This window comes from Atta colombica, unplaced genomic scaffold (assembly GCF_001594045.1).
Source record: "Atta colombica isolate Treedump-2 unplaced genomic scaffold, Acol1.0 scaffold252, whole genome shotgun sequence".
Classification (NCBI taxonomy): domain Eukaryota; kingdom Metazoa; phylum Arthropoda; class Insecta; order Hymenoptera; family Formicidae; genus Atta; species Atta colombica.
The window spans coordinates 1460667-1487454 of record NW_017259351.1 but is presented as its reverse complement, the minus strand read 5'-3'; the positions used below and the strand labels follow the sequence as shown (position 1 = coordinate 1487454).

The 26788-nt window shown below is 30.8% G+C and overlaps 1 protein-coding gene across 2 annotated transcripts in view; it reads right to left on the bottom strand.

Moving 5' to 3' along the window:
- Positions 1–26788, bottom strand: part of LOC108688995 — a 156217-nt gene that overhangs the window by 41517 nt on the left and 87912 nt on the right. For both annotated transcript variants that reach the window (XM_018195574.1, XM_018195575.1), the window contains 2 exons: positions 20527–20634; positions 1129–1268 (listed from right to left, as the gene is read on the bottom strand). In XM_018195574.1, coding sequence (XP_018051063.1) covers positions 1129–1268; positions 20527–20590 — 204 coding nt within the window. In that variant the 5' untranslated portion in view covers positions 20591–20634. The remainder of the gene's footprint in view (positions 1–1128; positions 1269–20526; positions 20635–26788) is intronic.

The following is a 26788-nucleotide window of genomic DNA, read 5'->3' as shown; positions in this document are numbered from 1 at the left end:
ATATATATATATATATATAAAAGTCGTAGACGGTTGTAGAGTCTCAAATTGTAAGAAATTGACTAATTCTAGCAAGTGTTCTCCCTATATTTGACTGTGCTTGGTCAGTTTCCTACAACTTAAAACTCCATGATCATCTACAATTTCTACATAAACAAGCTTGAAGTCTATTCAAAAGATAAGTTAGATTCTATATAGTTTATTTCTGTTACTAATAATTGATTGATATAGCAGACTAGCAGCAACAATCACAACTAATCACAACAACAAAATTTATTGTCACATATTTATTGATCACTTGTTAAAGGTATTAGTAACTTGTTAAATTAACAAAATCCTTTCTTTCAGTGAGCATCTTGTCAATGTCTCATATTGCATAATCTTGCATAATCTTACTATATTTTTAATTTTTTGCACAGGCTGTATCAGATTACAGATATTGATCTTCCAAAAATTCATACTTCGCATGATCTGTCCTCGTTTCATCATTATTATATTTCACTATATTTTCCTCCAGGTCATCGCAAGAGGGTTGAACAAGGGGAATAAAATGAAAGAAGGGGAGGACTTTTATCCGGGATGCAATTTCGTGGTATTAATGTTGCAAGAGCGCAACCGCGAGCGGTCGGTGCGCTGAGGACTCTAACTTTCCTCTCCCATAGACAAACCATTCTACTCGACCTGTTTTAGCGAGGAACGAAATTGCACGCGAAAATTTGTACTTTTCGGAAGTAACCTGCCATTTTAGCGAACGATATATTTTTGAAGAATACTTAATTTAGTATATACAGTTCTTTAGTATATACAGAATAAATTTAATACAAAGTGACTGTAAAAATAATTATTAAATTAGTTACTAGTTATAAAAAAAAGTAATTAAGTTAAGTTACAGTTACTAAAAAAAACTTACTCTAACTATAACTTCGATAGTAACTTCGAAGTAACGAGTTACCAACCCTGTGAATAACGTATGACGTACATGCCATATGCATACAGTTACACACAAGCATAACTTCCTCCGTGTGTATAATGTATGTGCATCATACAATGACGATATACGCGCGCTATTCGGCGCGTGTATTCATATTAAACGTACATATTTGCGTGTCGTCAACTATATGTACTTACTATTCCAGGACTGTTGAATTGGCAGGGCAGCAGTGCGTTTCCGCCAGTTTGCGCTAAAACATCTTTGATGAATTTCGGCCTCGTACGAGGATCAATTAGGTCGGTCTCTTTTGTCGAATCGCCTCGTTCAATTACGCCATCTGTAAATATTCGGTAGAGAACTTTTACACTAACGATGCTTAATCTTAGCAGAAGAATCGATTTTTTTAAATCGTCTTGAGTCATAATTACAAGTTTCGAGTCATCAAAAAAATCAAATATCAAAGAATCGATTCGACAAAGATTAATCTAAAAGATCAACATAATTAATTGCATACATCTTTCATATCATTTATGAACATAATGTAATATTAGATTTATTTTTTTACTTCAAGAAGTGGAATTTCCCCTTTTTCCCTAGGGAGAAAATTATTTCATTGGACTTTTTAGCTGATATTCATTGAAAACAAGGAGAACATGATATCTGGGGAGCATTCGCATAGGAATCCAAACTAATTGTTTAGATTTCGGTGATAATTATATAAATTAGGGAAGGTAAAGCTTTCCTTGTCTAATTAAATATTCGTTAAACCTTTGGGCAATTTCTTAATTCTCCTGTTCAGCATTCAGTAGAAATGGCTGTCAAATCGTTTTCAGTTTTAATGAGCTGTTAGTTTTCAATGGGTACTCAATTGAACATTCGTTAACAAGAGAATTCGATAAAAGTTGACGTAGAGTTTCAAGTCGGAAATAGATTTTGAAGTAGACAGGTCAAGAATCGAGTGTACCGAACATTTTCGAAAGTTGAAAAAAAGAATTTGATTTGATAAAAATTTATCAAATAATATAATATTCACTAAATTTTCAAAGTATTATTTATCAATAATTAAAATAATTTGTTAAAAATTTAAGGTTTGCATCACAAAATTGAAAAAGGGTTTAAAAGATTTCGTTTATACGCCTGCGATATTACAAAAATAATTTTGATTTTCATAATAAAGTAAAATTTTTATCAAATAGTTAACATGATTGCATATTGATCGTATATTATGAAAATATATTTCTGTATACTCAGAAAATTGATGTTTTCATTATTTTACTTTTCTTTCATTATATTAATAATAATTTCCAATCACGCTTGCATTATATAAGCGCACATTCTCCTTCCTTCGTTGAGCGTTGCTTCAAATTTCATAACATTCGAACGAACGGAAAATGATTATTGTGTAAAAGGATGATTAATGTAATTATTGTATTCAATAACAGCACGTACAATATAATAATGGTTTACTTTTAAATGCGCCTACGCAATAGTCGAAACTTGATGTTATTTGTTTTATTTGTTGAAATTATAATAATATTTGAATTTAATATACAAATATAATCCGAAATATTAGATCCATATCTAAGTATAATCTGAACGTGTATATTTCACTAAAATTTCATTGTTAATGAAATTTCATTGTTAATGAAATTTTAGTAAAATACACACATTCGAATATCGCGCAATTATCATATGCTCTTGCAACAATAAATTTTATAATGACTCCTCTTTAGTAAGAAAATATTTTTAATGTAATTTAAAATTTGCTTTTTATACTTTTAAAGAAAATTTTGTTAAATCCGTATTAAAGGATTTTAACGAAAAAAAATTATGTATCAATGCTATTAGAGAATTTTAATATTAGGTGTACAACTTTGCTTCCGCCGTTTTTTTTCCGAAATTCGAGGCTTTATTGTAAAAAACTGGTTATACATTTATGATTCAAAGTATTGTCCATCGCTGGCCACTACTTTCTCCCATCTTTCGGGTAGCGTACGAATCCCGCGTCGAAAAAACTGGTCATCTTTTGAGGCTATCCACGAATCGATCCAATTTTTTACTTCTTCATAAGACCGGAAGTGCTGATCAGCCAGGCCGTGTGCCATTGATCGAAACAAGTGATAGTCAGAGGGAGCAACGTCTGGAGAATACGGCGGGTGGGGTAGGACTTCCCATTTCAACGTTTCCAAGTATGTCTTGACCACTTTCGCAACATGGGCTCGAGCATTGTCATGCTGCAAAATCACTTTATCGTGTCTCTCGTTGTATTGCGGCCGTTTGTCTTTCAATGCTCGGCTCAAACGCATCAATTGCGTTCGATACCGATCGCCTGTTTTCAGTCGGTTTTAACAGTTCATAATACATTACGCCGAGCTGGTCCCACCAAATACAGAGCATGACCTTGGACGTCAAAATCACCGTTCTTGAAGCGTTGAAACCACTCACGACACGTTTTTTCACTAATAGCGGCCTCACCATAAGTATTTGAGAGCATCGATGAGCCTCAATCGCAGATTTCTTCATTGAAGTAAAAAATTAAAACCTCCCGCAAATGACGAGAATTTGGCTCGTAAACTGACATTTTCAATCGAGAATAACTTTATGATGCAGACACAAATCGACTAATGTTTCTATGGGGTTATGTTGACAGATGCCCAAGTTTATTGTATGACGTCTATGATCTATTTATTTCGACCACCACTTACCGCTAAAGCCATATAGGAAAACAGCGGAAGCAAAGTTGTACACCTAATAGAATTTTTTTAAAATACAATTTTAACAATTTTTCTCAATTTAATGCGTTAATTGTCAAGTTTAACTTGTAGTGGAAAATTACAATTAGCTGATTGAAATTTAACTGGTTAAGCAGCCTATGGCCTTGCTTTGTTGGATGTTAGGTGTCATCATGTTTATCTCTTCATTATTACAAGAAGTCATCTGAGCAGTCAACGCGCACATGTTTGAACTAAAGCGTAGAGATTCCGGCTTTCCCTCTGGCGTTTACACCTATATTCAATATGGACCGAGGATATTGGAGATTACGTTACCATACATGTGTATGATTAGTTCAGATTAGAACCGACTGAATCGGTAATGGCTGCGTCGCGTATTGTAGATTCATTCGATCGTGCCATAAGTTCAATTCGCGTTCCCGTTCGCATGTACGCTGCAAACAATGCATAAAGAGATGAGAGGAAATTACATCGATGCTGCTCGTAGCAATCTCAGCGTTGTATCCATAACATATTAAAATGCCGGGCGGATGGTCATTTGTATGTCGGCGCGATATCGGATATACTATCGATCGAATATTTATAATGGGCATTTATAATGGATACGATATCTCGTCACATTGAGAGCGTAATATCGTCTCATTATGGACAAAGCACGTATCAAATATCGGTTGTTGATATCAGAGGATACTGATGACGAGGAGAAATTCGCTAAAATACATATTATTCGGCCAAACCTGTTAAAGAATTTAAGGTATAGAATTTATTACTATTCATCTTAAATTTCAAAATTTTGTAAAAATAGAGTTTGTATAAAACAAGATTTGCATTTTGGGTATGTGTTAAAAAAGGGTGATTAAAGGTGCAGCCGAGTTGTCGCTATGAATGCTTCGAAGTATTCGTAGTGGCTACTCGACCATATCCTTAATGACTCAAATATTTCAAAAAACGTAGATATAAAATCTGAAATGTTCACTTAAAAAATCTTAGCATCATACATTTAAAAATCAAATGTTTTGAGAAGACATATTTATGTTTAAAAAATTTTTCATTTTATTTGTTTACGTCATTTCTTGTGATATTCTATGTGTTTTTCTTATAAATTTCTTCCTGTACTCTCTCAATTCCAGATCTGTAAAAGAATAAAATATTTATTATCACCGCCACTCCAGTTTTCGGTCGAAAATTCCAGTTTTTTTTAAATTTCCGGTTCTCTGGCAGACGGAATAAATTTCCAATTAACAGTTATAAATTTTATTTTTTTTTAAGTGCACACATCGCTTTTCCCCCAAGAAGCTTCTTTTTTTTTTTTAAAGAGAAGCTATGACAAAGTATTAATTTTGACAGTAGCGATCGAATCTCTGATAAGATAATGATAATCTTTGTTAAAGAAGAATCAAATCTGATGATCTTCTTAGATAGTGCTTTTTTATAATAAAATAACAATTTCGACAGTAATCAGCGGTCGTCTATTTCTAACGGAATAGTAGTCAAACTGCGAAAATAGTGTCTATTATATCGTCCATACGTATAGCTAAAACGTAAGTAAGATGACAGAAAACGAAGACTACATACAAAAGTACATTGACAAAGTAATAATTTTTTATTGAACTAAGTATTTTTGTCAAGCAAAAGTTAGACGATCAGTATAAAATAAATACTAAAAATTAAAAATAGGTTCGATTTAATTTTACTGATTTGGTCCTGCTAACTTTATAGAGCTGCAGAACAAACAAAAATCATTGAACGATAATAATATACATTTTAATTAGTCTTCTAATCTTCTTTAGCAATAATAGCGCAAAAAATTACATACTTAGTACTGCTCGTTGTTTACGCATACAAAATTGGAAGATGCCAATCTATTTTTGCAATATCCAGGAAAGCCACAATAAGTTATCGAGAATCTCTCCCATATCAGTTACAAGGCTAGAACTCACAATGTTTGTGCTTTTAAAAACGAAATCAAATAAATATTTTAACATGGGAAAATGAATGAAGAGATTGATTAGAGATGATTAATGCTATTATTCTGTTGTTTTATGTTAATCATCTTTGATTAATCAATCTCTTATTGTAATTTTGCTCATTATTTAATATTTTAATGTCGAATTAACACGAATTTTTTAACTGTATATAATGAATCTGGCGATATATGGTTTGTCATCAGACTAAATTTGAAATCATGAAAAGACTTTAAAAAGATTGCGTTGCGTTTGAAATAATACGTTGATTATTATAACTCTTTATCGTGTGAGACATCTTGTTTCCTCCAGAGGATAATCTATCGCTTGACTGTCATTATCTATTTCGATCGTGGATCGTTCGTGACTTGCTGCTTATTCGAATTGACTTTAATACACGAGTCAAGGTACGAATGAGATTGAACAAGCATGAAAATGAATCATCGAAGATCCGTAAGTAAGTAGATATCGCAAATCCGTTTCATGTTCCACTTGACAACAGCTGAAGTTTCTCCTTTATGAATCGATTTGCTGCGTCCGCTTTTCCGCTCATCATTTTGTACTTTTTCGCGATTACGTCTAGTTCGATTCTGCGAAAACTTTAGTTGTCTCGCGATTTACATCGTAAATCGTTTTCAAGACATTGCAATGCATCTGTCTACGCATTGTCGATTGCGTGGGTTATCACTCGTGTTAAAGATGCTATAACAGAGTCAGATCACGAACAATTTCGTCGAAATCCTACAATAGAGAAAAATATGCTTTGTTCCTGTATTTTTGCGATTCTTTAATTATCTAATTAGATTACATCTTTATCAGTATATTAATAAAGTGTAATATTTAGTTTTTGAAAAATAAGAGGGTGTTTCTTTAAAAGACCTACATCAGTATCGGTAAGTTTCTCTCTCGTAGAATTTTAACAAAATTGCTCGTGGCCAGATTCTGTTATAAGGTTTCCAGTGTAAGTTTATGCTTCGGCCGCTGGTCGCTTCCGGGCCGGTTAACGAAGGTCTGTGTGTAACGACTTGGCGTGAGCACCGAAGCACATCGTAAACTGTATTGCGTTGGTCCGAGAGAATATTATACACCGTTGACGTGGATTGCCAGTGACGCGTGCAGCCGAGCTACATCACGGGATCGAGATACTCACGTCTAGCATCGGAGCTAGATGGAATTTTTATGACCGAATGTGTTAAAAATATTATCGCGTCATGGGACAGGCAGTTTTCCTCGCGAAAAGCGTCGGCAGGCTCATTCGGAATGTATTGGATAATGCCTAAGGCCGCATTGGCGCGATGCGACATATGTCGGAGTGATAAAGTATTCCGAAAATGTGATTCTATCGATTGTGGAATACCGGCTGGAATATATCGAGACTAGTAGTTCGAGGTTAAATCGTCTTTTGTGATATATTTCTCGCACGGTCGAGTTTGAATAGAAAAAGAAACGACTACAATTCGGAATATTTCCAGACACTTCATAAAATTTTTACGTATATCGTGGAGCTAATTTTCAACTTCTTTCTGCATAGAAAAAATAATTTTGTTGAAATATCTAAAAATTTAGCTAGACACAGGTGTGAAAATAATTTTATTGGTTTATCACAATTATATAGGAAACTCAAGCATAAGTAATAAAAATATTGTAAAAATTTTGATATTCTAACAATCAGATCGAATATCCTTCATAATTATTTTGATAGTCCAATGAAATTATTATCAGATCTGTATTTAATTCATTTCCGTTTTTTTCCATGTAAATAATATTGTATTTTATAACATTGTTAACAGATTTTTACATTATACGAAGAAATAGCACGGACAAAAATGGTCTTTAATTGCTATTTAAAAGATGCAATACCACGACACGAGTGAACGTAATTACTCTCGTGCGGATAATTCCCAAAGTGTACACGAATATGGAATAGTTGATGCTATTGAAAATTGTCATGTTGAGCGTTACATGTTCAGAAAGTACGCTTTTAGATATACACGTTGCATTACATCGCCGTTGCGCTTATGCATATGCAGAAACGATAATATGACAGTTCGCAAAGTATTCCACTGTATATCCTCTTCTACGAGATTACCAGCTTTCTGGTACACGAGTGTGTCGGAATTTCCCTTGTCGACCCATCCGTGTATCTAACTATGTCATAAATCGAAAGATATTATGCGAAAATGTTGCGTAGAGCATCAAAAGTAATATTACAGCATGAATCAAGGGATTTTTATAGATTAAGAAATATTATGTGAGAGTCCATGCAAAATGTTATAAACTGTTGATTGCTTTCTCGAAAACATTAAGGATAATAATAACATTCCTTTTTATTCATTTTTTAATGGAATTTCCTTTTATAGAAGACAATTTACAGAAAAAAATAAGATATGTTATTTTTCTTTTATATTTTATATTCTAATTGTCAGTTATTTTTTGAAAAAATGTATCAAAAATTTTTAATTATTTTTTTAAGGAAAAAATAAAATTGTAGTAATTACATTGAAAGATTAAGAATAGAATGAAAGTGATTATAATATAATCATAATATGAATATAATTTTGAACCTTTTTTCTTTTTTTTTTTGTATAATATTTTTTATATTAATTTTTTAATGTCATTATTATTTATTTATGCGTAGTGTAATTATATCAGTATGTAGATATAAAAAAACCAAAAAATCATATCATTTATTATCAATATTATTTATTATTACTTGCATTATTAGCAAAAAAAAGCATTTTGATAATAATAGTAAAAGTGATTAATATATAAAATCTTAAATAAATGTTTAAAATATTTTGTATCTATCACGACGTATGTACGCGAAAATATAATTTTGTGTATTATGCATGTTTAATCCTTTATTGTATATTTCTACCTTCCATTGAGACATTGTATTTGAGAATTGTCATGTATAATCTTCGTAATATCTTTGGATCCAGGTCTGAATCTGTTGGCATGTGTAGATGTATTTTATGCTCCGCGTATGTATCAAGTTGACGAGGTCGCGCCGTGATATAGAACGACAGATTATTACACGGATTCTGATGTCACAGGTGTTGCTCTTGGTTGCTTGTCAACAGGTTTACATCGTCGGACTCTGTATGCGGTCAACATCGCTAGTGAAGCATGTACATGAACATGAAAAGCAATATGTCCTAGATATCAAAAATAATTTTTATTTTTCATCAATTGTGATTAATTACAAGTTATCAAATAAATAAACAAAGTTATTATTAACTAAAAGAGGAAAAAAATATGTGGTATAAGTCTTTTACATATTATAATAATATATATGATTATATGTATTAATATGTGAAGAAATATATTTTTTTATTGCTTTCAACCGTATTATAATAATATCATGTTACACAATTCTTTCTCATTTTTTTTTTTTCGATACTTATGTACGATACTTATGTAAAAATAAAAATCAAAATATTGAATAAAATTAGTAAAATTAAAGATAAAATATTTTATAATGAAATTCAAAACAGGATAACGATGATATTGAAACTTAAATTTAAATAAGTTGTCATTTACTAATTCGCTATTATAAATGACAGATCATGATTGATGTAATTGATGTAATTAGAAATATTTTAAGAGTTATTTTTCCGACACTGTTGCAATTTTATTCTTTCTAAAATATACAGATGTACAAGAATATTTCTATTTCTGAGAACATGCAGAAATTTTCGTTAAATTGTTTCATTTTTTTCATGTACAAATATCAAAAATATTGTCACATCATTTAACGAATTCGTGAATATTCCTAGAAATTTTGAACAATCCATATTACATCGTAATAAGTAAATTATTATTGTACTAATCCTAAAATCCTGAAACGATCATTTCTCTCAGTAGTGACAGATTAACTGTAAGAGTGTAAAATTTTAACGAGCTGCGAAGAGAGAAACATAATCCGGGATAATGGCAACTCGAATATATAATAGTAATGCTTTCATTTATACGTTTTTGTCATACGACAAGTCTGTGCAGAACAGAGAGATCCTCGGATCTCCCTATTCTGTAGCCAATCAACAGGCTTGAAGAAATTGTCGTACGTACAAAACGCACAAATGAAATAGCAGTTGTATACTGCAATAGAAAGGTGATATGCGGATGAAGAAGGAAATTCTCTTGCGGCTTGCACATGCACGGCGAATCTTAAATTCCAAACTCGCCGCAATAATCCCTTGTCTCCTTCCCTCCCCCCCTCTCCTTATCTTCACAATGACTAGCGATGAATGACTAGCGTAATTGCCGACGACCCAGTTGCAACCGACGCCGGGGGTTGCATTTCGAATACGACAGCGGACGGGTGAAGGGTGAGGCCAATGGAAAGGCCGGGTTACGTTGCACGTCAAGATTCCGTCTCGCGATTCCGTATCAAGCGATTAATCATCCGCTCGCGCTTTAATTACGACCGTCGGTGCTTTACACGTGGCGACGTAGGATACGCGCGAATAATCGCGCGAAGTTACTTGTCGAGCTTGCGCGAAACAGTTCCCAGGCAAACGTGAATGTACATTGTGTGTGCATTTTACATAGATAACCCAGTCCGAAACTCTCTTGAAGAATCTTTAATATTTACGGAAACAATAAACGCGAATGTTGGACCATTGAACGCTGTTGGAATTGAATGGCGCTATAATATTAATAATAAAATCATCGTTAGCTCACACATTACGGTTAAGAATAAGATTATTATCCTGGATAGCACATTCCAGCAATATTACAGTAATGTTGCAACATTCCAGGTATATTGCAGGAACGTTGCAAAGTTGCTGCCACATTGAAATTGGAAAGGATGCCCGCCCCGGATAGTCGGGAAGTTTCAGGTTCCATCGGTTGGGTAATATTTTACGCAACAAATTCTTTGCAGTATTTTAAAATTCTAGCTTCATTATTAAATTAGTGATAAATTTGTGAAATTATTATGTATGTAAGTTTCAGTTAGTTCGACAATAATTTGCGCGTTTTTATAATTGGAAGATGTACTTAAAATTTACATACAGGTAAATATTAATAATTATAAATAATTATAAATTAAACTGATAAGAATAAATCAAATAAGAGGAAAAAATCCTATTTTTGAGCAAAGTAACTCTTGATGTTTAATAATTCATAGATTTACAAATATTTTTCAATTTTATGAACGATTTGCGCATCAATTCGATTCGTCGAGAAAGTAATTATAAACTGGAAGCTGGAAACATTACAAATTACATTGATCGTTAATTTAATAATGTTAACAAGTATTTTAAAACAATGCAAAGAAGAATTAAATATTATTTGTAAGCACCAAGAATATATAGTTTCGCCGATATTTGGTTTTTTCTTTATTTATTTTATTACTGCAACATTGTTGGATATTCTGCGCTGTAAACGTATGTGCGATTTTATTGTAACTAATTCCAAATTATTGAATTCACTTTGAATGGAGAGATCGACTGATCCACTATTAAATTATCTTGTACATACAGTTTCATATATGTATTAATACGTCTGCACGCCGCACCACCATCGTGGCTATCGCTCGATTGATCAACTTCAACGGCTAAAGTTACCAACTATTCACGATAGAGCGGACACGATCGATAGCGAAAGGGCTTTGACCACTATCATACAAAGGTCTCATCGTGTGCTTGAGCCGTCAGCATAAAGGTCTATTTAGATGGAACGATTTTTAATACGATCCTTAATATCGTCGTTTTGCTATCAATCCCGTTGCTGATATTTAGGATAATGTTCCGTTTTCGATAAACTACTAATATGGAAGATGACATTTTCCTAACTGTCATCTCTTTTAAACTTGACAGAAATCTAGAACAATATCTGATCTCATAAATCAAATTTGAAGTTTGTTTCTCATTGTTGTAAATCGTTTAAATACAGAATCAAATGTTAGACAAATATGTAATAGAATATAAGTATTTCACACACAAAATTATTCAAAGATATTTCAGAATTAGACTTTTTAATAAGTTTGCAATCGATTTTTGTGTCTGATTCTCTCTCTCTCTCTCTCTCTCCCTTCCTCCCTCCCTCCCTCCCTTCCCCCCTCCCTTCTATCCTCCCTTTTTTTCGAAATTCTTATAATTTTTCTATTATATATGATGAATTTTCGGTCATTCGCATTATTGGATTAGTATACATTAAAGGCTGCTTTATATAAAGTAGGTGTCCATAAAGTAAAATTGTCCACGTAGTAAAATAATATAATCAATTTAGACAATAAAATAATACATGTATAGTATAGTCTGTTAAATGAAATATTATTACTGGATATTTAATTCGTTTAAAATATTTATATGCTTTTACATTTAAATTATAAATATGGAAATTCACACACACAATAAAGTACACATAATATGTTATTGGACACTGAAATCTGCTTCGACCAAATATTATATTTTCGCTCATTTGTGTTTTACGTTTAATTTTGTAAATTTTATGTATAGCAGCTTTTAGTATCCACTAATCTAATGTAATGCAAATGACCCAATTCACTAATAGATTTTACAATACATTTTTTTTTATATACAGTGCGCATACATTTTTTGCGACGTAAAAAATGAATAAAATGTTACATTTAATATTCTAAAAATAATTGAACGGAAAGCACCAAGAAAATCTCAATGTCGAGTTGTTATTCAAAAGATAATATACTCTTGTCTGCTTATGCTTCCAAGATGAAATATTTCGTTAGAAAATTCAAGCGTTTTAGTCTGATCCAACAAATAAAATTATACTTGCGAAATTCATCAGAGAGTGAAAATTTCGTCAGAACACCAATCTGCTATTACAATAAATTGCCGATTAAAAATCGATGTACATTCCGTTATATGAGGCATAGATATTATACTTTGCTCGACAGGTTCAGAACGCCGGCAGCGTTCGTTCGCGAAAAATTTTTAGCCATCGCACAGTTTGTACTCACCAAATATTCGGTGATTAAGATAGATCAAGTGGAATTTTAAATTTATTTTTTAATTAACTGATATTGATATTTTTCAGATGAAACATGTATTTAGAATTTAATATAAACAGAAACAATCTTTGGTCTTTAATAAATTAAGAATGTAATATATTTTTTAATAAAAGAAAAGAATTATGAAAAAATGACAGATTATTGTTTTTATATTTAATTTACAAATAATAATATAAAAAGGTTAAATTTTGGTTTTGATTTAGAATTAAATAATGATTTAGAATTAAATAAAAATTATTTCAATTAGAAATAAACATTTTAAATAATAAAGAGTATTTAAAATAAAATGAGCAAATTTTATAATTTAAAATAATGTTTTTAATATTGATTTTATTGATCTGTGTGAATATAACATATATTTTATTTTAAGCATAAATTTCCAATTTTCAGATTTACCTGAGATTATACAATTTTAAATGGCAAACTAAGTTAGAGGAAATATCAAATGTGAAGTAATACATAAAAAGAGTCTATAATCATTTTTAAACAGAATTCTGGACTACTATTTTTTCAATTTTTATGGTATAAAAAGTGAGGAACTTTTTTTTTATTTTTATAAGGAACTGTAGAACTAAAAAGAGAGTGCTACACGAATTGTCATTTTTTAAATATTAATAGAATGTTGTGCTAACTTCATAGATTTATGTTAACACATAAATTTATGTTAACACACTATTCTATTAATATAAAAAAAAAATAATGACAATAACACATACTTTTCATAGTTTTAGTTTCTTATTAAAATAAAAAAAAAAGTTCCACATTTTTTATATTATAGATTGAAAACATTAGAATTTATCAGAATTGAAAACACTAATTTTAATGTACTAATTTTGCGAATTTAGCATGACAATTCTCTCTAAAGTGGGTACAAGAAAAAAATTATTTTACTTTTTGCTATAGTTTTTTTTATTACTATTCGAATTGTACCAATATGATTTTTAATTCTACCAATTATCAATTTTGATAAAGGCTTCGAATATGTAGATATCACGGTACTTTGAAAAAATATATATAATGTGTTGATAATTTATCTAACGATATTTCTCGTTAGTTTTAATTTTTAACAGAATTTTATGCTTTACTATAAAGAAAAATGAATGATGCATATTTATTTAAGAAATTTACATATCTTTTTTTCTTATTTTTTCTCTCTTATTTCCTCCTCTGTTCCTTAATTTTTTGTAATCTTCCATGAATACTTTACACTATTTTGAATATATAACGAGTCATATTTTAATTTTATTGATTCACCTTAACTTACAATTACGACAATAGAAATTGTTATTATTTATAGCGATATCGGAAACGAATATTTCTGCATCAGATAGATGCGTCGATAGGTTGGAACGCGATGCAATCAAAACACTGTGATGCTATTTTAAATTGCGCCGCGATTAAAAGGTTGCGACGCGACCGACGGCGGGATTCGATATCGTTTCCTCCTATCCTTTTCCCAGTTTCTCTTACAATATATTCGCAATTAGCGGGATATTAAATTCTCGGACGTTGCTCTACGGCTTGGATCGCATGTCCGTTTCGCTTGTTATAGAGCACGTGCTCTGTTTGCACGCGAGCGCGATGAAGATCGATATTATTTAATTTCCGGACATTCGAATTTAATGTTTCTTTTCGCTTAACATCGACGTGCGTGGGCATACATAACTGTAACGTTTAAGAGCATACACATTCTAGTATAAATATTTCGATATGAAATTTCATTTATGCTCTACACGTGTAATATTATTTAACAAAAATGTGTGACATTTATATATTTATAAAATATCTTCTGAAAAATTAGAAGAGAAACAACTTAGACAAAATTTAGGTTTAAATAATCGAAGATCGGTATTATAGATTTTATCAATACGCTACGTATCATCATGTAATATTAATCGATTATTTAATGAATCCACATTATTTATAAAACTAAATTTTTCTAAAGAACTTGGAAGATTTAAAAAAATAAAGTAAAATAAAGTAAAATAAAATAAAGTAAAATAAAAATACGACAAAAATAAAAATAAATAATTTTTCATTCTTATTTGTATTTTGAAAGATTATTATTGGATCATTATTGGTCAATAACTGTATTTAATTCTAAGATATATTCATAGTCAGTTTTTACATTTAAAACCGTCTTAGTACAGTTTTAAGTTGTCATAAGTAAATCACATAAGTCGCATTAGCATCTTACGACATTACCTAAGACAGTATTTAAAATGATCTTAAAATACAAACTATAAATATTGGCTTTTAATGTTCTCCAGAATTAGAAGTAAATGTAATGTACTCCGAATAAAAATATAAGATTTTAATATCAAAAAAATTGGAGAAAATTGAAGATAAAAATGCTGTTTATGAACGAATGTATTTATGCAGAACATGTTTTACATATTCTCTATTTTTACTGGATCATTATAATAATTAATGTCAAGGCAGAGAATGTTACTCATTTCGATACATTAAATAATAATTAGTATTAATAAATAAAGGCATGAAAAATGTAAAAGTTAAGTTTCCATCGTGCTCTTTTCCATTCAATATTTAATTAATAAGGATTATATTATTGAAATTTAATAAATAATATTTGTTTTGAACGTTTGTTAAGTATGCACGTATTAAATGAATGATAAATATTGGCAGAGCTTATTTTAATACTAAATAATTAAATTAAATTTGTGATATGTTTTGATCGAAAAAAAAATAATTTGCTATTTAATAAGATAATTTTGTAATATAACAAAAGATAGTAGTAAGATTTATAACTTTTAGTAAAATTAATTTTATAATCAGAAATTCGAATAATTTGTACACTGAAACTTTTTTTGTGAGATTGAAACGTTCTTTGCGGTTTTGTTTAATCAGCACAAGTCCCATTATCGACTGTAGCCATTTGTAAGAAAGAAACCACTACGTACTTTGTAGTAATGAATCGTCCTACTAGTTTCTATGCACAAAAAGCATATTGTCGTGGTGGCAGTTACTTAGAGATAATTTGTTAATTAATTGACAATAGTTTCACCGTTTTGTCGTAGAATAATTAAGATATAATCGAGATTTCAAATTTATTAATTGAAAATGTTGAATAATGTATTTTAAATATTGTAGAACAATAATTGAAATATTATAATAAAATAATGTTTTAGAATTATTATTCATTAAAAAGACTTTTACAGAGAGAGAAATCTAATACTGTGACCAATATTGAAAAATAGTAATTAATTAATTTACTTTATATATTAAAAGTATTGTTCAATACTTTTAGTATTCCAAATAATTAATTACTACCTTTCAGTAATAAATTGATTAGTGTCTATTAAAATGGTTAGTATTTATTAAATTTCTATGAGTGAAAATCTTTTATATTAATAAAATTCTAATTCACAATTTGAAAAAGCCAAATATCATGCGTTTTAATTTTCTTCTTTCGAAAATTCTTGCTGAAGGCAAATAATTCCTTATAATTGAAATAAATAATATAATAAAATAATATTAAAATGTATATAAATTAAAAATTTGTTAAAAGATTTCTTGAGAATGAATACTTCCGTCAAAACAATGTGACTTTTGTATTTCAGTGAATCAGATCGAATAATAATTTACTATTCTTTTGATAAATAATGAAGTTAACAGTAGAATATAGTCGATTTCGCAGGGCTGACTACAAACTAAGTTTACTCGTCATTATCACTATACAGTTAAAACAACGACGATTTCGTTTACTCGCGCACGCTTCCGCTGTTTCCGTTTTGTCGGAAATGATGCCTTTTACATCTCGTTGCTCTCTCTCTCTCTCTCTCTCTCTCTCTCTCTCTCTCTCTCTCTCTCTCTCTCTTTCGTGGTACTACGATTGTATCAACTTGACATAAGCTTTCGATAGTTAGAATAGATAATGAAAGACTATGTTGTTGCATATATATTTTTAGACGATCTCATGTTCGTTGTCGTGTAAAACTATTATTCAACGAATAGAACAACATGAGCGGTATGCAGATCATTCGATTTATTATACATGGCTAGTTGAGGATGTACGTGTAATGCGAACTTGTAATAAACCATCGCAAGATTCAGAAACGCAGTCGAGGGATATGACCTACTAAAGAATAGACGTTCCCAGGGAGTATCATACACATGGGGCGTTACGATTTAGACGTCGACGTCTAAAATGAGGCGCATGCTGTGCCGGAATTTTGCAGTTCCATCGCATCGTATCCGCCCCCGCGGACCACTCTCCCTTCATGCGGGATCGCATCTGCGGATGCAATAAGTTGCGTTACTTCCTCTCGTATTTCTCTCTGGCTACTGCCGCGCCCGGCGCCATAACATCATGCATTATCATGGTAAGAACCAGGTCCAGCTGCATCCCGTTCGAACCATTTTGACGCGTGCGAATTGAAGTCTCTCGTGTACATCGGGAATCGATTTGTTCCGGACATTCGATACAACGTTATAAAAGAATTTTTCTTATCATTCTCAATGAAAGATGTGGAATGTTATCTTCATACTGTGATAAATGACGCGGAATATTGGAAATGGATTTGCAAAATATAATTGAACACTCACAGAAAGGACAGTTTTGCTGAAGTATTTAAAAATTTGATTAGATATAGATCTCCAAATAATTTTGTTGGGCCCTCAAAATAATTACGTAAAACACTTAGCTAATTGCTTATAGAAAAACTTTCTGCAATATTTTTGGTCAAAGCTTGAGCGTCCTATATAATTATTTTGATGATCCAACAAAATTGTTTTCAAAATTTTCAGATATTTCAGCAAAATTTTTTCCGTATATTCTTTGACAACAGAATCCATAAAATTATGACTTGTTGGACATTGTCATATATTATATTAAAATCTGCATTATTATAATATTCTTTTCTTATTTTTGAAAATTGACAACTCAAAAAAAAAGTTTTTCAGGAAAAGAGGATTATCAATTTAACAGAAAATTATTGACTAGTCAAATAATGTAAACAAAAAGAATTCTTAGAAATACGATCAAATGTCATTTTTATTCACAGCCCTTAAAAATATATTTTTTTTTGTAACAATTTTGATATACTACAAAATTATGACAAATCCGGAATATCATCAAAAGTGACATATTCTTATAAAAGTGACATACTCGAAATATTATCAACAATTTACTTTGATTAGCTGAAATGAATTAAATTCGAACTAAAATAATTTTTTTTCGAATTTTGATTTTGATAAATGGTCTTAATTCTAATAATGTAATTTTTTTGTAAAAAACTTCTATTTGCTTAAAAAAAACAAGTGAAAATGTATTGCTCTTGTAGAAGGTATATTATGATTGAAAATCTTAAGAACGATAAGTATTATTATAGTTATTATTATAGTTTGGTGGATTGTGAAATTAAGTTAGCTTAATTTTGATTGATACAATAATCTTTATCTAACTTATTTATTATAGTAATAACTTGAAAATCACATTTCTTTATTTGTCACTTTTGAAGTAAAGAAGCGATATTAACATATTGCAATAATGATATGCAGAATTCTATGATAATGGTTGCATAAAAATTTATACGAAATTTATTACGAAGTTTAATTGAAAAATCCTGTTATCGTGAAAGATGTTACTATAGAGATATACATTTAGTATCTACCATGCTAACATCTTTAACGATAACATTATTTGACTAGTGCTCTGTCATTTTCATTGGCCAATTGACCCCGGTATTATTCTAAGATTTGTATCACTGTCTTATGTAACTACCAGAATCTTCGCACCGTAAATTAACTACCAACGCCTTGTTGCTAAAAGTTTGTTTTCGTTGCGGTTTTCATACACGGTGTATTCACGAAAATGTACATTAAGGTGTGCTAAAGTTTCGTTCTAAATTTGTACGAAATGATAAATTCGTGTTAACATAAGCAAGAGAATGTAATATATAATGTGCAAGTTACAGCATGCCATTCAATATTTCCGTTTTCATTTATGCTCAATGAACTATGAGATATAAAAAAATAATAAAATAAATGGAACTGATGTCTTCACGATTTATAATTAGATTTCGGTATTGTTTTTGTGAAATTTTTACTTTACGGTTTGTTGGATTTGATTATGAATCTCATAGAAGTATAATATATGATTAATTCATAATGCATCAATAAGAATACAATTTTAACCAGCTTTTTAATATTTTAACATCAAATCGAAATGTTCAAAAAAAATCTTTAATTTTTTAAAAAAATTATAATATGTGTGCGTGAATTGTATAAAATATATACCTTAAACAATTTTTATATCTCTGTACTTTTATTAATAAAAAGATATCTTATCAAATTTTCTTTGGATAAATATGGCACAATTAATAATGTGAAATAAAGCAGAAAGAATTTAAATATTAAGTTTAAAAATTCTGACAATAAAATTCTCTAACATTCACATATATTTATTGCACTATTAATTTACGCAGATTTGTATTTGTTTTTCTCTTTTCTCATTAACTGTTATCAGAAATCAGTTGATATATCAATTATTTTTGAGTAGTGATAAAGTGAAAGATAATATAACTGTCGATATTTGCAATTTTTTCTTATTCCCGTTTATCTTCTTTCTTTCTTTTTTCCCTTCTTGTTCTAGCTATTAACCGTTATCGAGACGATTCTTATCACATGAGAGAGGAACTCGTTAGCGCACGAAGACCATAAATCGTGGATGGGAAACAACGGAGTTCCGTTCGGCTTCCACGAATAGAGGAGTTCCTAACATAAGTCCTTTATCGAAAGCATCTCGATAGTTATCAAAGGTCATTTGATATCATTCACATTCTCTATTAATATTCTTAGCGTTATTACATATATAAGTAGTAATATAACTATCCGTAAATAGAAGATTGTTAGAGAATATTCTCGAATCATTCGAGCAAAACTACGTTTATTCTTATAGATAACTAAATGTGTTAAAAAAAAAAGGGAAATATATATATCACAAAAAACTTTTTATAGATAATTATATATATCAATAAATAACTTTCTATAGGTAATTATGTATATTAATTAGAAAGATTATTATTGACACTGTTAAATATTAAATTTAAACCAATTTTTTAAGTTAAATGACATTTTATTATTTTTAAATTCCAAGTGTGTTAAATTCCAAGTGTATTATGTATAATACAAAACATATGATTAAAAATCATATCTAATCAATCTACTTCTATGGTTGAATTGTATAAAATATATATCTTAAAAAATTCTTTATATCTCTGTACTGTTATTGTTATATTTTTATTAATAAAAAGATATTCAATATATCTTACCAAATTTTTTTGGATAAATATGGCACAATTAATAATGTGAAACAAAACAGAGAGAATTTAAATATTAAGTTTAAAAATTATTTACAATTAATTTCATCGTTTTATTAACGTATGCATTCAGTAAATAATAAATTTTTAAGTCAAATTTAATTTTTAATAACATTTTTTAAATTTTGTTTAATTCCATTCTTTTAGTTAAATTAATGATATATTAAATGACGATCTTTAGGAATGATAAAAATAATTCAAATTAGGTATAATAACATAATGTTGAATAGTAATGTATTGTTGTTGGAAATTCTTATCGTAATTGTAATAATTTTAAAAAACATTTAAAGAATATTTTACATGTATTTGTAAATTTTAAAAAACGATTCATCTATCTTATTATTGGCTCGAGCAATGCGAAAAAGAACGATCATTAATCATGATTATCATTAATCATGATAATTTGTTTAATGTGTCAATTGATTATCGACTCAAGTCGACTAAATATGGGATTTCCTAAGAGCGTTTCTGAAAACGAGGGATTTAAGCACGATGTGCTCGCTTTTTCGCGATACAATTGCATTTTTCCAGCGAGTGGATGTTGAAGAGGAGCATCGCTTACCGATTGGCTGTATCAGGTAGCGCAACGATGCCAGCAATGGCAGGATCAATAGAAACGGGGCCATGACGGCTTCGATTCAGACGTCCATTTCGCGTTCATTCACGAGGCCTGTAACAGAAAAAAGTGCACGCAACTATTAATAGCTTACGCAATTTTCTCAGCAATGAATACATCGCAATAGACTTTTCACACACATACACACACGCGCGCGCGCACACACACACATCGTGGAAACTGGTGTTCATTATTTCGATCAAGTCCCGGATGGACGAATCAATTCATTCCCTCCCATTTCGCATCGAGTAAGTCTTTATCTTTTTTCCTGTCAAAAATATTTATTGCGTTTTCGTTATGTTATTTTGTAGACACAAAAAGCTCCTTACTTTGTTATAAATACACGAGTTCATCTTACAAAAGATAAAGAACTGTCATGTATTTACAAGGTTCAAACTGATAGAAATATACCTTATCAGATTTTCCATTATCCTATTTTGCTACGATTGAAACATATAAAAATATTTAATAATAATATTAAAATAAAATGTATTATATATATTAGATTATATTAGAAACTTAAATAAAGTATACTATATACATAAAATATTTAATTATTTTTATTAGCTTTATTATTATATATTTCAGTAAAATTATTATTATATATGTTAGATTTTTGAATTATAAATTCATATTTCTTCTAGATTTTATGATGTAAATTATCGATATGATAACATTTAATCCTATTAAAAATCTACAATTAAGTTTCATATTAAATATTTATATATAATAGTTCAACATTTATGGAAGTTTTATGCACTTACAATATATTTATGAATTTGATATCCATCAAATTTTTACAATTTAAAATTAATTAAACAGTTCACAATTGAGCATGCAAACATTATGCACATGTTGATATTATCAGTTTTTTTCTCGTGATTGTGTTTCTCTTGCAATCCATAGTTGCTCTGACCTATTGCTTTTTATTCCGGCAGCAATATTTGCCGAGAAGGCATTTGCGCGCGATAAACTTTCCAACTATGCAAACTCTCGTAAAACCAGCGGTTTTTAATGGTAACTCGTTGGCAATAGCCAACGAGATGGAGAACAAGATGAGAGCTTACTCGCAATGTACTTGACTGCGCCGCATTTGAAGCGGCAGGGCTTTCTAATGTGGATCATGTTCACTCATTATTAGCTCAAAGGAGAAGAGAGCCATTATGGAAGAGAGAACAAAAGCCAAATGATGAGAATAATGGAGGCAAAGAACTTTCTAACAAGCTACGTCGTATTCGTGCCTTTGTCGGATCTATGGTTGATACACATCACTGCGGCATCAACGGGAATTACAGCGAGGATGGAATCAAATTGTTATATACTAATAATTTTGATTCAATTCATTCGCCACATTTATTCGATTGGTGGACTAGTCACGTTGATCCAAATAGAAGCACTTAGTTTCCAAATTTTACATCGATATATGTATAACAGAGCGATAGCGGAAATCTAATACGTATCCAAAGCCGTTAACACTATCAAATGAATAAAAGTAATAAAGTAATAATAATGAAAATCTATGAGAGTCAGCATTATTTATGTATGTTGATTTGCATAGTGAACAATTAAATGTATAAAATCATTGACAAATAAAAAACTTTTAGGACAACTTTCCTTGATTAAATATTAAATACAGAGAATGTCCACTATTTATTAGCTTAATACAAATTGTAAATTTTCGAAATTAATAGAATAAGTAGAATGTAAAAATGTTTATTAATATTTTTAGTTTTTCAATATTTTTTCTTTACAATAAAAAATGAATAATAAAAAATGTATCAACTTTTTATTTATTATATTATGTCATAAGAATTTCTCTTAAGTTTATCGTACAAAATATTATCGAAAATATCCATTGTTATTGATACAAAAATGAATTGACACAAAATATTGAATTTATAAAAAAATCTATTTTTTAAATATATAAATATTTTGGTCGATCTAATGTTTCTGAATATATCTTGTAGTATCGTGCGGAGCAACTAGTAACTACGACTGTTGGTCGTAGAACGTCACTCCACTAACAGATATACGACAAATGCGTTTCCGTGTCCCGAACATTGATCGACATCGACGACGTATCGACAATGTTAATCTGTCTTGTTGAAGAGTTGCTCCCACACCGCCATCCATTTCCATGTTACTTGCATCAGCTATGGCAGTATGGGAAGTAACTTCCGTGTACATTGATGAAAAGGATGTTCATGTTACTAGTCAATTTTTTTAGCGAAGTTTGTATCCGTGGATAGTAAATGAGTTAACTCAATCTTATACATCTATGAATTAATATGATATATAGAATTGTTATTAGATGAACGATCGAGAATGAGATCTGATATTATTAAAAATAACTCAAATTGTGCAGAATATAATTTAACGTTATAAATTTAATAGTGTATAGAGCTAAATTTTTAGCTGTTTTATAGGATCATTTTTTCCATAAAATCGAGTTACCGTCGACCTACCTCGAATTACGTAAGCCGCAAACGAGAACCGTATCGATTGGATTGATTCGAGCGTCAAGCAGCTTTACGCGGACGAGAGGCATTGCATTAACCAGATGGACGGGAACGCATTTCATGCAAGAGAAGGGAATGGGAAATGGAAAGCTGCGTCTGCCCCGGAAAAAGTGCAGTTACGTCGCGTTATATGTACTCGGTAAATCGGGCCACGAAGTGACGCGTGTTATAAATCCTTTCGCTTCATATTTCACGCGCGATGACGCGCATGCTCGGCATTATTTCCACGATATTTTCACTAATCTTGACTGCTCTTCATTGTCCGATCTTCGTCGGGTCGTTGCCCTTTAGTTTCCTTTCGGAAAACCGCTCTTTTTTGTTCCGAATGTGTCCACAGTGATAAACGGTTAACTTCGATTCGTCGACCGAATCATTCATCAAAGATTTAGGAATTATTAGCCTTGTACACTCTCTGCGGCACGAAGAAAAAAAAAAGATTGATGCCGTTTCCCGTCGTAGCGTTTTCTTGGAGTTAACTTTATCTTTTCGTTTTAATCCCTCGAGATTTTATATAATCAACAAATATTTATTTGCATCCCTTCTTAAGTTGCATTTTTCTTTCGCAACTCTTCTGCGAGAAGAAATTAATTGACATTATCGTGCAGTAATAAGCTGAACCTATTATTGATTAATAGTATTAATTTGCAGTTAGGATAATTATCTCTGACAATGAGTTAATTAATGTTTGATGCATATAATTACAAATTTTTAATGTAGTTAATTAGTGTTTCATGTTTTAATCTAGTGAAGTGAAATTAGTAAATAGCTGATAGTGACAGGACACCTAATATCTACAGGATGGAATAATTGAACATTCAGTTGAAATGTTTATATAATGTACCGTATGTTTAGGAAATTATCGTCAAATAATCGAATGAATTAATTTTTTCAAAAATTGAGAGGTGCCAACTATACAATAAAACAAAAATTCTTTAATTGTCCATAAACAATGTCTAGTAAAATGATATCATATAAAGTGCAAGAAGAACCTTGTAGAAGAATCTTGAGGAAGTTCATGATACATAATATAATACCTAATACTTTCTTATTTTTGTCTAATTTATTATAATACTCAGTATTATAGTAAATTACTGAAAAATTGAACGAATCAATAAATTCTAATCATATCAATCAGAATTCCAGTTTAAATAATTAGATATTCAATTATGATAACTGAAATTTTGATTGATATTATTAGATTACTTCATTTATTTTTAAATTGTCAGTGTAAATAAAAATTAGGCATAATGATATGTTAATCAAAGCTTAAGACGAGTAGCTCCAGGACATTAGCAATCTGTGGAGCAATAATGTTGTACAATTCTGGCATGAGATTGAGCGGTATAATTTCTTCAGAAAGATAAAGCTATTTCCTTCCGGCGTAATTCTTTATGAAACTTCAGGAGCGGAAGTGAGAATGCGAATATTTGTGTGGCACTCGGAAAATTCGCGAGAAAATTTGCTAATATCGATCAGCAGATGCCGAGAAGATGTCGTGTTAATAATTCGCCAGCGGGCAATGATGAATGTAAATCGCGGTGACATCGCATGAATATTCGCTGACGCGATTTATAAACTGCCAGATAAGATATTGTCTTTTGTACCATATACAAGACGATATAGAAGTGACGTGCCGGGAATTGCATTTTGTTATTGTGAACACGAATGGATCGAGCAAAGAGATATTAAAGTATTAAAAATAAAAAATATTAAAGATGTTTCTTGTTGTATATTGTTTAATACGTTTAATATTAATTGACGATATTATTATTAACGAGTCTTATTTATTCAATTATGCATGATTGAAAAAAATGATAAAATTTAATAACACTATTAATGAAACAAATATATCACGTTTTTAATAAAGTTTTACAATATTTGTTTTTTTTTAAGATGTAAAAATTATTTAATAATTTTTGAAAATGCTTATGAAAATAATAAAAATAAACTGAAGAGTACAAACGATCCACGTATGTGGTAAAAAAAGTCATCATATACTTAATTATATATAATATATTAGATGTGACACCTAATATTTAGCCAATTAAATAAAACAATTCAATTACGAATCTGTTAAAAAGAATTATCTTTCTAGAAATTTGTATCTCCGTCAAGCGTTGCTCTTTTCTTCTAATTATCACGTGCATTGAAACAGGAAACGCTTCGAACAATTAAGCTTTTATTGAACGACTGTGTGCCAATTACTTCGTCGATACCGTGTCCGTGAGAAAGAAAGAATTCGTTTATATTTCACTAACTGACACACATATTTCGAACTAATTTATCGATAAGGCGTGTCTCTTGATTCTCTAACAATCGCAATACAGAGACTCGGGTGTTGTCTTCCACGAAAATCAGTGAGATTTACGTCCATTCGCCAGAACGTTTCTGTACGTAATCGTGTAATAAAACGCGGCGAAGTGTCGTCGCACGACAGGCATTGTTTCCACGACGAAAATTCCAGGCGTCTTATAAACGTCGAGGCATCGGGACCATACAAATTGTTCGCGACAAGGATATTTGACTCCCACCCCTTCACCCGTATTTGTATCCGTCGAGCTTGGAATAATTCACGAGCCCGTGGTTTGCGACCGTTACGGGTTTAACACGTATGGTTTAATACGTCGAATGCCGTGGTGAATGCCGCTCTTGGCTACGATGTTTGACATTGACGGAATTTTGATGCTGTCCACAGTCGTTGATCGCATGGCTATTGTTCCAGGGAAGACGATATAATGTTACTTTACTGCAATGGGAGTAGCATTTCAATTACTATTTATTTTAATTAAACTTCTTAATCTTTTATTTATGTATTTTTCTTTTTTTTAATTAAATTAGTCCATTTTTAATGCGAGAACAATGAATAAATCCTTCTACGTAACATCATACTCACATCATACTCATTGTAAAATGGATTAAAAACAAATCGCTCGGCTGCTAACAGCTATTTTTGATGACACAGCGGAAATCTCATTGCATTTTTATATCCGGCTTAAAAACGAAAAAAAAGAGTACATCAAAATCGGAAATGTGGCAACCGAAATAGACGTTAAACTCTACCGGCAAAACTGATGAGAGCTAGAATTCTCGGCTGCGCTAAAATATCGCGCTGGCAAATCATCTCGCTCAGTCGGCGAGATAACATCGTTAATCGGGAATTAAATTATTTCGGAGAGCCAAAAGCTATTTACTACCCGGCATGATTATTTTCCATGGCCGTATTTCGAGCGCGGCAGAGAAAGGAAATAATGAAACGAACGAGAATTATTCGGGAAGTATTTATTCGTGCGCTCGCGTTTCAATGCACGTCTGATCCGCGATTAATCCGTCGCAATTTACGCCTCGGCGGCCGGCGGCCCCGCAAATTCGCGGACCGCAAATCAATGATAATCCCTCGATCGACATGTATATTCGCGCATGGCGTGAATTTGCAACGCTTTTGTAAATCGGTCCATTTCATTGTCCGCGGGCGGCTATGTATAAAAATTATGGAGACGATCGAGTACGTGCATATGAGATATGTCGCTTGCGATTTATTGCATGGAATGGAGAAAATGCTCCTCCGCGATGTGCTTTATCATTAAAGAATTAAATTTCACCCAATTTGTCTATTTTAATTCAGTTATTTTAATTCAAATTATAGATCGTTTGTCTCTCACCAAATAATTTGGTTATTATACAAACACATA